The sequence below is a fragment of the Schistocerca piceifrons genome, chromosome 2 (genome assembly GCF_021461385.2).
Source record: "Schistocerca piceifrons isolate TAMUIC-IGC-003096 chromosome 2, iqSchPice1.1, whole genome shotgun sequence".
Classification (NCBI taxonomy): Eukaryota; Metazoa; Arthropoda; class Insecta; order Orthoptera; family Acrididae; genus Schistocerca; species Schistocerca piceifrons.
Genome location: NC_060139.1, coordinates 744,992,037 through 745,005,804, shown reverse-complemented (window position 1 = coordinate 745,005,804; position 13,768 = coordinate 744,992,037). Strand labels below are relative to the sequence as shown.

At 38.1% G+C, this 13,768-nt stretch overlaps 1 protein-coding gene across 2 annotated transcripts in view; it reads left to right on the top strand.

Moving 5' to 3' along the window:
• Window positions 1-1,082: 1,082 nt before the first annotated feature.
• The window catches only part of LOC124776392 (rhomboid-like protein 18), a 63,050-nt gene continuing 50,364 nt past the window's right edge, over window positions 1,083-13,768 (top strand). Inside the window, exons 1-3 of one of the 2 annotated variants that reach the window (XM_047251366.1) lie at window positions 1,083-1,312; window positions 1,585-1,715; window positions 1,935-2,017. In XM_047251366.1, coding sequence (XP_047107322.1) covers window positions 1,273-1,312; window positions 1,585-1,715; window positions 1,935-2,017 — 254 coding nt within the window. In that variant the 5' untranslated portion in view covers window positions 1,083-1,272. The remainder of the gene's footprint in view (window positions 1,313-1,584; window positions 1,716-1,934; window positions 2,018-13,768) is intronic. The other variant, XM_047251365.1, reaches the window with a different exon arrangement.

The following is a 13,768-nucleotide window of genomic DNA, read 5'->3' as shown; positions in this document are numbered from 1 at the left end:
TTTTAAACTCATTTTTGAAACTGCAGAACTTTGGTATCCTTTTAATTCTTAAGGGACTAGCACTAAAAAGAATTTTGGGTTAGTATAATGCACTCATAATACTGATCTTTCTTATATACTTCTTTATGGAAATCGTTGCTGTGTCTTATTGAACACTCACGGAAATCAGTGTTTAAAGAAAAAACCTGGGGGTGAGATTTCAAAAAGCAGAGTCTTCCACAGATAGAAATAGATTGAGGAGTCATAATTTAATTTCCTTGGAAATGATCCAACAGGGCATCCTACATGCAGGCCATTTTTTAGTTTTGCTCGAGTTTGAATAATAAATGAACGATTTGCCAGACTTGAATTATCCCAAAAGAAGAAACCCTGCCATGATGGACTATGCATAAATGTTTAAGAGGCAGTGGTTTTTAACTATGCTAAATACACATCAGCATTTCCCTAATTTTTTATTGAGCATGTCAACATGTTTATCGTTACTTTATATGCTCATCCAAACAGATTTTTTAAAAGATTTTACTTATTATTTGTAGTATCTTCTGCCTGAGTAGCTTCACAATTATATTATATTCAGATTGTTTTATATGTGTCCGAAAGTCACCCATAATGTTCTTTCCTCGTTTACAAATTAGCAGTTATCCGTGAACCTTTCACCTGCTTCTTCTGTTGTTATTTCTATTTTTGTGCAAGCGAGTCTCCTTCTGAGCTTTAGTGAAGAGTTATATCACATTCTAGTCATTTTATCGTCAGCAAACAGTACGGTATCAGCTTGTATTAAATAACTTTGTAATTCATTTATGAATATCAATTCATGCTATCTATGTTAGCGGATGACGACAGGAACCCAGTGTCAATCCCAACGTCGTAGCTTTATCTCTGTCTAATATGTCAGACTTTGCTTTGCTCTTGAGGAACCTTGGCCTTCAACCAACATGTTTCGTTCTGTTAACAACTTGCGTAAATTTGAAAAGCACAGTGGGATTTTTTAACATTCTGTTCCGTTGAGTCAAATGAAATCGACCTTATTGCGCCATACCCCTATTCAAAGTGAGAAACTTTGATACATTGTTACTGTCAGGAATATCTTCGTTATTTGCTTTGGACGCCAGGTGTCTAGTACTGTTGTGTATTGTGTTGGAGATCATGAGACGTAATTACGTTGTGAAATTGTTGTGTGCTGTCTAACTTATATGCGTGGTGTAATGTTTAGGTCGATCGTCAGAAAATATTCGCGTAAGAAATTATCTGAATAATATTACGAAATCAACAATGGCTGCAATTCTTTCACCATACAGCACAACAGGATTTTGTAAGTGTTATTTGATGACGAATTACTGTGTGACTTATTTTGGCAGTGTCATTTTGGTAGAATGTTAAGTGTTGCAGGACAATATAATAGTGTCACTATTCAATACACTATCTAGTTATTAGAGAATAGCTGTGCCGTTCCGTCGTATCTACAGAACTTACGCAATGTTAGTTGACATCTGTATTGTGAATGCAACAGGAATTTGGTTAACTGCCCTGCGTCTGGAGTTGTTTGTTTTTGAATATCACTCGCAAGCAATGTGTTTGTTTCAGACAAGGCGCCAGTATGCAAAGGTTTGATGGGCACCATGTTTCTGACGTGCACCGCAATGAATGTGCCCCTGTTGGCACATATGCGGAAGTATCTCGTATGCAAGTTGCCCGATATATTTGTAGAGGGTGAAGTAAGTGGATACGTAGTCTACATTTATGCAACCAATTCTTCTGCACGTATTATATTTTATATTACAGCATGAGAAGTGCGTTTGATGTCTATATGAAGTTGCCCATTTTTTCTGTAACATAGTATCGAATGATTTTTTATTTTTTTTTTTTAGTAGTGTTGTTAACGTATACAAAATTAGCCCATTTGTTCTACTGATATATTACTATTCTTCCTACAGGTGTGGAGATTACTCACATCCCGTGTTACATTTCTGGAGACAAAAGATTTGGTTTGTGGTGCCCTTCTGATTTATTACTTCAGGTATATTACTCATAATGTACTATGCATGTAGCTTGCCTCCACAATGTTATAGAAAGCACAGTGGTAAACAAGCAGTGGGTTAAATTCGTAATTTGTTGTGACCTTATGAGTTTGAGTTTTCTTATTGTTTGGCCAGCAAATTTTAAATCATACAATGCCGAAGGACCTTGGCAGTTGGCACACAACACCTTAAAAGATAACACGTTTAATCAAGGTGGACGAGTGAGGGTAAAAGGCTGGAAACAGTTGTGGAACATTCAGGAAACTCGTACTAGGTCATGTACAAGCATGAATATTTTGATGCATAATATGTACATTTATCAGACCTAAATTAAGAAAGATGTAAGTTGGACCTCCCATGCAACTTCTACCCTTATTTTCTTGATGTGCACTTTCTGTACTGTTTTGACATCTGTACTGTTTTGACATCTGTACTGTTTTGACATCTGTACTGTTTTGACATCAGAAAGAAATTTTCCACACGGAGAATTGTATTGCAGAACATAATTTTGCTGCAAGCCACAAGTGTTCCCCCTGACTGACTGTTGTGGCCAGCTCTGATGTAGCTGAGCAAAAATATACCCCCACACACTACATTTTCTTGTTTTGTTGCTATGGTGACTGTACTGAAACAATTTACTGTTAGTCACTTTTTCTGATCCAGGCACAAACAAGGTGGGGTATATACACATTTAGGGGAAGTTGTGAGAGGAAGAAAAGGAAGGTGCTATAAAAGGGTAACATGTCGTCCATGCAGTTAAGGTAATCTAAAATAAATAAATAAATAATATTGTGTTTTATTTTGAAAGAGCGGCCATATTTGTTCCAGGTCGCATGCGTTTTTTCGTATTTGCAAGCATCTACATTTTTTTACAACTGTTCAGTTGTGGAATGTCCTAAACCTTTCAGATAAAATGCATTTTGTTCAACACACTCATTATCACTTAGCTGAATGTATTCTTTAATATATTTTTGATAGTTCAAAGTTATCAGCCACAAATTAAAAAACCCAATTTTTGAAGAGTAGTTTTCCAAAGAAAGATCAGTTTCTCAGATTTAATATTTTTTCTGCTATTACACTGTATAGTATAGTTACTTTTTATATAGTATCAATGTTGAGCAGCTTACACTTTAAAAGATGGATTTTTTGGAAATACGGAAGTGTCCGATCCTGCCCGTCTGCTTTGACCCATGACATTACAAATATGGCGGAAATGACCGTAAACCACGATTCCAATATGGCGCATATAAAGTCGTTATGTACACATTATGAGGACGAAAATACATCGAGAAACACACACACACACGTTCCGCAAAAAGCCTAATGACACCAACAGAACAAGTGCGGGAAATATGGGGTTTTTGGGTGGGGACAAACTAAATATAAATAAATTTAGACACCCACCCCCATACAAAACCACGCAAAACGACGAAAAAACAGACATTAAAAAACTCCCCAAACACAGTATCATCTGGAATCGGACACTCTCCTTGACGTATATAGCTCATCAGCAGCTCCCGATCTCATAAATTGGGATCAAACAATTCCCCTTGACCGAAGTTTGTTATCATAAAGGTCTATTAACTGTGAAATTTTCTGATTTTTATTTGGTCCCCCAACATAGATATTGCAGGCCACAAAATGGAAAAATTAAAATATCGGGTCGACCGAAGCGTCCGGCCCCACCCGTCGGCTTTGACCCATGACGTACGGTGGTTGTTGTGTGTGACGTCATGACGGCGCGGAATTTAGTCCGTGAGAGTGGCGTGTTTGTAGGTGTTGTTTTGATGTGATCGGTGGTAGTCTCTGGTGGTGTGTTAGGTGATGTTTTTGGTTTACTTTGCGAGTGTGGCGTCGTGTTTGAATTTTGGTAAATTGCTTTTTTTATGTCTTTGGTAGGTATGGATATGACTGACGGGGTCAACAGTTTTCGGTTGTCGGCTATGATGGGGAACAGTGCGTTGTCTCTGATAAAATTTCTTCAACTATTCGGATTTTTGGATGAAGTCGTGAAGTGTTCAGTATGTTGTGAAGAAATGAGGCTTACTTAAAGTTCTGGCGTCTCGGACCAGGGACGGCTGTATGTGGAGCTGTCATAAGGATAACACGTCAAGGGAAGTGTTCGATCCCAATGTGTGGCTGTGAATGTTAGTATTGGTATCGGGAGATGTTTTTGAGCTATATAAGTCAAGGGAAGTGTTAGGTCATAATTTATGGGATCGGGAGCTGCTGTTGAGCTCCAACTTCAATATAAATTTCGACTTTGAAATTCAGTTGGAAGTTATGGAAAAAAAGATTACAAACACGTGTCAAAAATACGTTTTTTAACATCTGAGATATCTGGTGGGCTAATCAAATAAAGTATGTACCAATTGCATAATGTAACACACCACATTACACTAGCTAATGAGCATTTGTCGAAACAATGCTGTGGTAATTTTCAGCAGGCTAACAATTGCATCTGCAAGCATATACAAGTCTGATAGTTGTCCTCCCCTTACACCAACAGTTGTCTACTCACACTTATTTAGCTAGAAGTTCTAGGAGTGCGCAGTTCTGTTGGTGTTATTGTTAATGAAGCATGTCATAAAAGTGTGTTTGGAGTGTATCCTAAAGACATTACTTTAATCGAAGATTACAGTGAAGAAAAAAAAGTGGTGTTTTACTTAAGTTGGCCCAGAGGTTAAATCAACGTGCAAGTGCCATGAAATGAAAAGTTTCATCACCTTTTTGGTCATTCTTGTATGGGCCCTTTTGAGAAACATAAGAAACCTATAGCAAAAGGCCTGTGAGAAATAACATTTGATCATTACTCTAAAGATAAAAGCCCTTTTGTCAGTCTCATAACAGGAAAATCATTGTGTCCAACATGTTATTGTAAGATATTTGTAATTCACAAGAGAAAGGATAGTGAAATCTCAGATACCGAATTTTGTACTTGTCAGAAACCATTAAAAAAGTAGATACAGCTTGTGAAATTCTGGGTATATTGCCTGCTAGTAAAATTAGAACACGAAGTCAAGATAAAAGACCAGGTGCCTTGAATACAAAAATTGAGAAAGTGGCAGCTACAGTCAAAAAGAATTTGGAAGTTTCATTTCAAAATACAACATAGAAAAATTAAATGCAGTACTTCAAACAAAGTGGATAAAATTAAGATTATCAGTTTACTGCCAAATTCTTGGAGTTGATCAAAAGTTAGTGATGAGTTTAATGTGTCAAGAGTGTCTTGTTAAGTGAACAAGGCAATTGGTAAAAGAACACAGAATTTTAACAGCATTACTAAAGTTATTAAGCATTATGACGATGACAATAACAGCTGTTTGATGTTTGGTAAAAACGACTGTGTTTCTGTGAAAGAAAATGGCTCTAAGATTGAAAGACAAAAATGATTAATATTGTGTAATTTAAATGCACCATTCATTGAATTTAAAAAAGAGAATCCTGACATTAAAATTGGAAGATCAAAGTTTTGCGAGTTGAGACCAAGATGGTGTATTGTTGCAGGGGCATCTGGCACCCATAGTGTCTGTCTGTGTGTGTGTGTGTGTGTGTGTGTGTGTGTGTGTGTGTGTGTGTGTGTGTGTGTGTGTGTTTGTATCATCAGAACGTAAAGTTGATGATAGATGGGACCAATCTTAGAGTTGACTATAAAGACCATTTGGAAGTTACGGTACGCGATATTGGCAGTTACAATTCTATGATCAAGGGAAAATGTGAAGATTGCCCAGGCAAATAAGCCTTCCTTGATTTGATTGAAGAATCTGAAGATGACGATTTGTTGATACAAACAATGGGTGACACAAGACAGATCTGAAATGGTGACAGTCATAAAATCATGAAGAGTTTTTTAAAGTCTTGGTGGTTAACCTTGAAAATCTGAAAATGCATCATTTTATTGCAAAAGCTCAAAGTAAATTTTTGAAAGACAAAGCAGACCTTGGCTGCTGATGAATGCTTAGTTCTTGCTGACTTTTTGGAAAATTATTCCTTTGTTGTTCAAGATGAAATACAAAGGCACCTCTGGGTAAACAAACAGGCCACAGTTCATCCATTTGTAGTCTATTATAAAGATGAAGATAAACAGCTTGTGCATCATAAAGTGACTACCTTGAACACAAGACTGCAGCAGTGCACATTTTTCAACTAAAATTAACAAACTACATTAAACAGCACCACCCTTCCATAAAAAAATTAATTTACTTATTTTTTCTTGGATCATTTGGTACGGATTGATCCTTGAGTCATGGGACAGTGGCACAGAGTTTGGAATCCATGTTAAACTGTAGGTGTTATTTACAAGAGTAAAATCAAAGTTGTGTTTGGTAGTCTAGAGTTAAAGTGTGTGTTTGGTAATGGAAACACCGTCACATCGAATCCTGTCTGGACCAGAAACATTTTTCTTTATTTTCTAACTGAGCCGTCACCTCTCGATGATATAGAGATGCAACACAAACGAAACATGTTTTGGATTCCGTATTAAATTGTAGGTTCCCTTTTCCCAGTTGAATAACTAGCTAGGGAGACACAAATCACCAAAATGATGTCCAGTTGAAGACTTACACCAGGACATTGAGCCACATGAAAGAATTTACATATACATACAATCTCCTTCTATACATGCTATAAATTAAAGTCCCCTGGCACCTTCTTCTGCGTATATATGGGCTAATCCCAGGGATTTCTGTAAAGATTTTGATAAGGTTTTCACTAATAGATACATTGATTCACAAGGAAGGTTAATTTATAAATGTTTGTATTTCTGAACTATGATGAATTACAGTTCCCTGCCCTATTTTTCTGCCTGTATGTGAAGGCTGTTCTCGGGAACTGCTGTAGAGATTTTTGCACATGCAGCAGGCTGGTGCGACCACCGTACCAACAAATGAGTGGCTGCAGACCCTTGATTTAGGGCTCTCATTGTTAGCGGGTTGTGGTCAGGCAGTCTGTTTGTGCCTGTAGGTGCTGTAGTGTGCCAGCAAGTGGCATGTTTTGCTTATGCTTAAATTTTTTAATTTATATGAAAGTGATGAAACAGTTAGCTAATGCTGCTGTCAATTTTTAAACGTAACTCAACATACTGCCGCTTAAACAAAATTACAGCTACACCAGACAAGTTGTCCAACTGTAGATGTATAGTGCTACACTTGCAAAGCTAGCTGGGCTGCAAGTTGTACATAAGTATCAGAAGAATATGACTTAACGAAAGTGCCTACAGCCATGTCACGTTGTGTGTTACCATTGTCTCGGTAATGTTAGATATCCTTTCTGTTATTACTGTCATTAATGTTTTTGCCTTGTTCCTCTATTTCGGATGCCATATAAAGGAAAGGGTTACTTTCCACTCCCAACTTCAAAATAAAATTCCCTTCTCGTCTGTACGTGTAACAGTGTTACTTTTAGTTCATATCATTAATACATGAGTAATATGTTTTCTACTGCACATGACCATGCATGCATGCTAAGTTAACATTCTTGTGAATTTTATGCACGATAAAAGAATTCTTAATAGTCAACATAAAAATATGTGTAATATAATTACGTAACTGTGCCCAGATATTTGATGAAAACAAAAACAGACCATCATTTCACACACTTACAAATTAAGTGTGTGTGTGTGTGTGTGTGAGAGAGAGAGAGAGAGAGAGAGAGAGATCAAGGTAAACATTTTTTGACTTACAACATTTACTGTAAAATAATGTTTTATAATTTAATATGTGTAGAATATTTATTATGGGAATAATTATTTCACATTAAAATAACACAGGAAAACATATTCAACATGTGCCATTCACTTCACCCATGTGGTGATGGAACATGTTTACCTTGTAAAGTGCCAACCGGTAAGAGCTGGTTTGGCCTCTGATGTTGTGTAATACATCAACTTTTGACTAGGTACCATGTATCCCTTCCTCAATTATTATAAACGTATTGTGTTGTAAAAGTGCGTGTCATGCATTCTCATGTAGTTATTTGTACCACATATTTATCCTGCAATGCAGTTAAAGCAAATATATGGAGTATAATAAAAAGAATGTAGTTACAAAGATGAGGATGTATTGAGCCAAAAACAAGGTTGCAGACCCAATGGGAGAAGTGATGCCTGAAATACCAATTACCTTATCTCTATTCAGACCAGACCTAGCACTGCTATTGCTGCTGCTACTACTACTCATTTTCACACCAAGCCTTAACCCAGAGTGTGACCCAATAACAATTGTTCATCAGTAGCAGAAAAAATAATATACACAGAGGGCCTTGAGTGTTACCTGATAGTAAGACAATCACATAGATTACATTACAACTGCCACAAAACTAAAGAACTGGGTGATTTGTGTAAAAAGACAGTGGAATGTGGGAGGGACCACTTTCTGGTAGAAAACACTAAAAGTACAACTCACAGCCAAAATGAGAAACAGTCTTAAGCAAGTAGAATGCTACCACATTGATACTCAGACACAGCAAAAAAATATGCAGGAAAAGAACTCAAAAAAAGAACCCTGAAGAAATGTGGAACTGGTTTAGGAACAAATGCATTAAGGTGATAGCCAATAGCCAAGAGAAGAGGAGCCAAGGAGAGCCTGACTACAAGGCACAGATTTTGCACAAGGCAAAGCACAGTTTGGATAAGTATGCAGGAACTACCCAAACAATCTCGAGGAGAGCAAAGAGAATGTGTGTCAGAGGAATGAGAAAGAGGATCAACAACATTTTTTGGGAAAAGAGGCTCGATAGATGTACCATGGACTCAACTTCTTTAAGGAGGGACACCAGAGCTGGCAAAAGTCTGTCGAGGACACCATTGAGTTCAATGTTGCTGAAAGATAGAAATAATACATCAGTGTGTTCCTCAGCTTTTGTTTGAGTTATGAACTCCTGATATAGATTTAGAATTACAGTCTCTTGACACGTAGATTTAGCTTAACCTCCAGCTGAAATGCAGGAGAAGATGGAATCCAGGCGGACGTCGTTCAAACTGGAGCAGAGACTCCACAAGAGAATTCTCCAGCTTATCAAGAGGATTTGGATTGTACAGGAGATTCCAGTAGATTGGCATACAGCAGTTACCTGCCCTACACACAAAAGGTGACAAAATGGGCTGCACCAACCACAGAAGAATAGCCCTCCTGAACATATGCCATAACATCTTGTCCAGAGCATATATGCCACGGGACAGCTGGGAAATCTGAGAAAAACCTGGGAATTTTGTAGAATTTTGGAAATTTTTCATTGCATTACTTTTCAGTTAAATTTGTGTAATTTTGACTGTACTCTAACAAAGAATTTTACTTTAGCCTGCTACTGTAGAATAATACTGCAGCAATAAAACATAAACAAGAGGGAAACACCAGTGTAAAACTTATAACCAAACACAGTGTGCACATAATAGTTCGCCAACAGCTAAATGTGTCAAAGGCTTCAGGACAAAGACTGTGTAATACTTCATAACAGCTGCTTTTGATGAGCATGACGTCACAAAAGTTTATATTTCTAACAGGTTGTGGGAAAATATTCCAAATGCTGCTTTGACAAGTGTTAAGTTTCAAAGTAAATTTCCTTTTATGCAATATGAGCTATGTTAAGTGTGAAAATGTGTGATGAATTTCTTAAATCACTGAGTGATTGAATCTCATTCCAAACTTAACACTTAGAGGACCAGCCAATTAAAAGAATTTTAGGCCCAGAAGACAAGAAATTAGTCATCATTTATAATTTTGCTGGCACATTTATGTTTGATATATTTTAAAGGATAACATAACACTCAAAAAATAAACATATAAAAGCTTAGCTTTTTTTTTGTAGCTATACTACATATATATTAATTTAAACTATAAACTTTGGCTATTTGTGCATCCGCTCTACTTAAGTGATTGTAGCTATTGGCTGACTACATAAGGTGTCCTATGTTCTGAATATCTGTTTTCATTTGCTGGTGAGATAACGTGACGTGAGCTGTTATTGGCTGACAAAAGTACATTGCAATCTCGATTTCAGTGCTTCGGAAACGAACGTACTGTGTTTGGTGGAATTCATATTTATACTTCCATAATATGAAAATATGAAGCGTACATATTGCTGTGCATCAAAGATCTTTCCAAAATGCCTTTTTTTTTTCTCTCCTAAAGTGCCGGGAAGTGCTGTATAAAACCTTTACCAATTAAGGAATTGTCAAGTTTTACAGTTCAGAAAGTGTATTTTTATCTGGGAAAAATCCGGTAATTTCTTCCCGTATCCGCGTATACACCCTGTTGGCCAACTGTATGTAGGACAGAATACAACCATTTGCAGAAGTAGTGATTGGTGAATATCAAGGTGGTTTCAGAAAGTGCTGTTGGATTGCGGACAACTGTATATTGAGACAGCTCACCGAGAAGACATGGGAATACGACAAAACCTTCATTTGCTTTTCATAGATTTTAATAAGACATATGGTTGTTTTCACCAGCAGAGCCTGATGGGTTGCCTAACTGAGTTTGGAATACCAAAAAAACTCGTCAGTGTAGTAAGTTTGTTTCACTGATACAAAAGGCAAAGTGAAACTTGAGGAGCCAAGTCATGGAGACCTTTAACATAAACAAAACCTTGGGACAAGGAGATGTTGTGTCACCAATATTGTCCAATCTGGAGCTTGAAAAGATGATGAAGGAAGCTTTCCCTAAGAATTTCAAAGGGATTGAGGGGGGAGGTTAAAAAATCACATCTTGCATTCGCCGACGACATGGCCGTGTCGTCCAGATCTAAGGAACAACTAATGCAGGTAAGTGACAGTGTGGAGATGGCAGCAAGCAAGATTGGTCTCCATGTCAGTGGATCAAAGACCAGATACCTGATGGTGAGCTGAACTCATGTCTGATCCAAGAGACCCACTCCGGCCGCTGGTAGTCGAAACATAATTCTACAAAGGGGTTCATAATTTTATGTATCTAGGGGTAATATTTGCAGAAGACACATCATGTGAAATGAAATGTAAGTCAAACCGCAAACCAGTTGTACTTCAGTTAGCTTTTTAAATCACTCACTCTTTTTAAGAATGTCAAACTCCAGCTGTACTAAACACACCTCCAACTTGTAGGGATGTATCATAGCAAATTATGGAGTGTCTGAAAAAAATACTTAAATAATCTTCTTGTTTTTGAGTGGAAAGTCTTAAGGAAGATCAATGGTCTGGTACAAGATGAGATCACAAGGGAATGAAGGATACAGCATAATTGTGAGCTGGATGATATCTACAACAGCCCAAATATTGTAGGCATTATCAGAACCGAAGAGCTTGTATGGGCAGGTCATGTCAGTTGATTGGATGAACATCAGTGAGCATTTCGAAATCCATGGATTTTACTATTTGCGGAAGAAGACCACAAGGCAGACCAAAGAAAGATGCAATTGAAAATGACTTGCCACAGAACATCATGTAGGGCGATTGGCAGCAGAAAGCAGGAAACTTCCCAACTTTCCCTGTCATTTATATTTAGTTTAATTATCCATTATTATTTTATTGTATATCATATTTTACATAATTAAAATATTATTATTTTATTTTCTTTAGTTGTATTCCCCTCATCCTCAGTTCTTCCATGTTTCTCATTTTTGACTTGTTTCCTCTCTTCTGCCCCTCTACCTCCATTTTGCTCTTTCTTGCCATAAAACTTATCTGCTCTTCAGCTATTTTGTGAGGTGTGTGTTATCTGTGAAATCACACACTTTCTTTCCCTTCATCTCATTTTTATATGCTAGGTATGTTTGGCCTGACTGCTACATGGACCAGTGAGACGGCAGCATCAGAAGTTTGTTTAAACTTTGTGCCCAGAAGGAAAATTTATTTATTTATATACTTGTTCCATAGATCTGTACATGTGAGCAAGTCACTCAGATGTGGAACGTGTCAATATACATAATAAAATACATAGAATAAAGACATTGTTATAGAATTAATAACAGTGCACAAAAGTCATACTTTTTAGCTTAAAAACCAGTCAACATAAATGTGAAGATAGCAGTTTCATATTTAGGACATTATTGCATTTATTTTAACCTTGAACAGTAATCAAAACTTCCCACTTTGGGTTTAAAAGTGACCCAAAAATGGAAATGAGAAAAACAGGAATTTTTACATTAGGGCATTATTACATTAGTTTAACAGTAAACAGTGTCAAAAAATTTAAAAACATCTTTCCAATCTGGGTTTTACTTATTTCTCTGAAAGAATTCCTCTAGTGAATAAAGTGAGGTCTCAAGTAAATAATTTTTCAAGCTACGCTTAAATACTGATGCACTACTCCTTATACTTTTGATGCTGTTGGGTAGGGAATTGAAAATTTTCGTTCCAGCGTACTTTACCCCTTTCTGAATAAGTGTCAAGTTCTTTAACTCACAGTGGAAATCCTCTTTTCTTCTGGTGTTATGTTCATGATGTAGGCAATTCGTTTCGTACAGAGTGGGGTTATTTATTATGAAGCACATCAGTGAATATATGTACTGAAATCTTTATACTCATCACTACTTATTACATGCCTGTCAATTGGCAGTTTGTCTTAAAGATGATGAGTGGTTTTTTCTCTCAACCATTATGTAACTTTGGGGAAACTCAATTGTAAAATGCAGTTGAAATAAGAATTAAAAGTAGCATTCTCAGGGTTAAAAATTCATGTAAACCTGTATTTATAATGTAATGTAATTGGATAGTAAAAAATTAACTTGCAAAGTGGTGCCAGAACACACACATAAAAGTCAAGCTTTTGAACCCAGTGGCTGCTTCTTCTGGCAGAAGGGTTGAAGGGGAAGGAAGAGGGGTGAAGTAAAAGGACTGGAGAGGTCTAGAAAAGGGGTAGACTTCGAAAAAGTCGCTCAGAACTGCAGATCAGTGGAGATGACAGGATGAGAAGAAAAGAAGGAAGATCTTTCCTCCTCATCTACCCTGACGCGTGGTTCTGGTTGACTTTTCTGAATTATACCCCCCCCTGCGGGTTCGGGGGTAAGAATAGGCCCGCGGTATTCCTGCCTGTCGTAAGAGGCGACTAAAAGGAGTCTCAAACGTTTCGGCCTTCTGTGATGGTCCCCTCTTGGGTTTGACCTCCTTTTTTCTTCCAAATTTCCGTCGTCAGTGCGTGCCATTTGGGGAAGGACACCTTACGTGGTGTTTTTGTATTGGTCCATCATGCTCCACCATCTTGCATGTTGCCTATTGTCGTGGGGGGGGGACTACGCCCAACATCTTCTGGGTGGTCTCCTCCTCGCCTTGTGCGCACTCTTCTTCTTAGCGCCTACGACAACTGTGGACCCTTTAAACACCTAAAATCCAGCACGGTAGCCAGTCCGTTGTGGTGGGGTCGTCATGTACCCTCTTGGTGGTAGCCCCCTGACCACGCAGGGATCGCACTACAGATGCCTGAGCTGTTTCCTCCCCATGCATGCCAAGGAGTATGTGCCCATCTTGTCTGGGGCACGGGGACTCCGGGCAACGGGATATCGGCCAGGTACCCGTTGCTTTGGCTGGGTGGCGCCCTTGGGGAGAGCCCTCGTTCGGAGTAGGTGGCATCTGGGCGGATGTGGCGCAATGAAGCGCAATAAATCACATCAAGCTGGTGGTCGCACGGCCACCAGCGTCTCTAAGCGAGGTAGAGTCGACTTCGATGCTGCGCAGTATGACCCTCAGACGTTCCCCTCGTTGGCTGCGCCATGGGAGGGACGCCGATCTAGTGCCAAGCGGGAGCCTTACGTACCGCAATACCTTGTCTGCAGCAGGACTGATG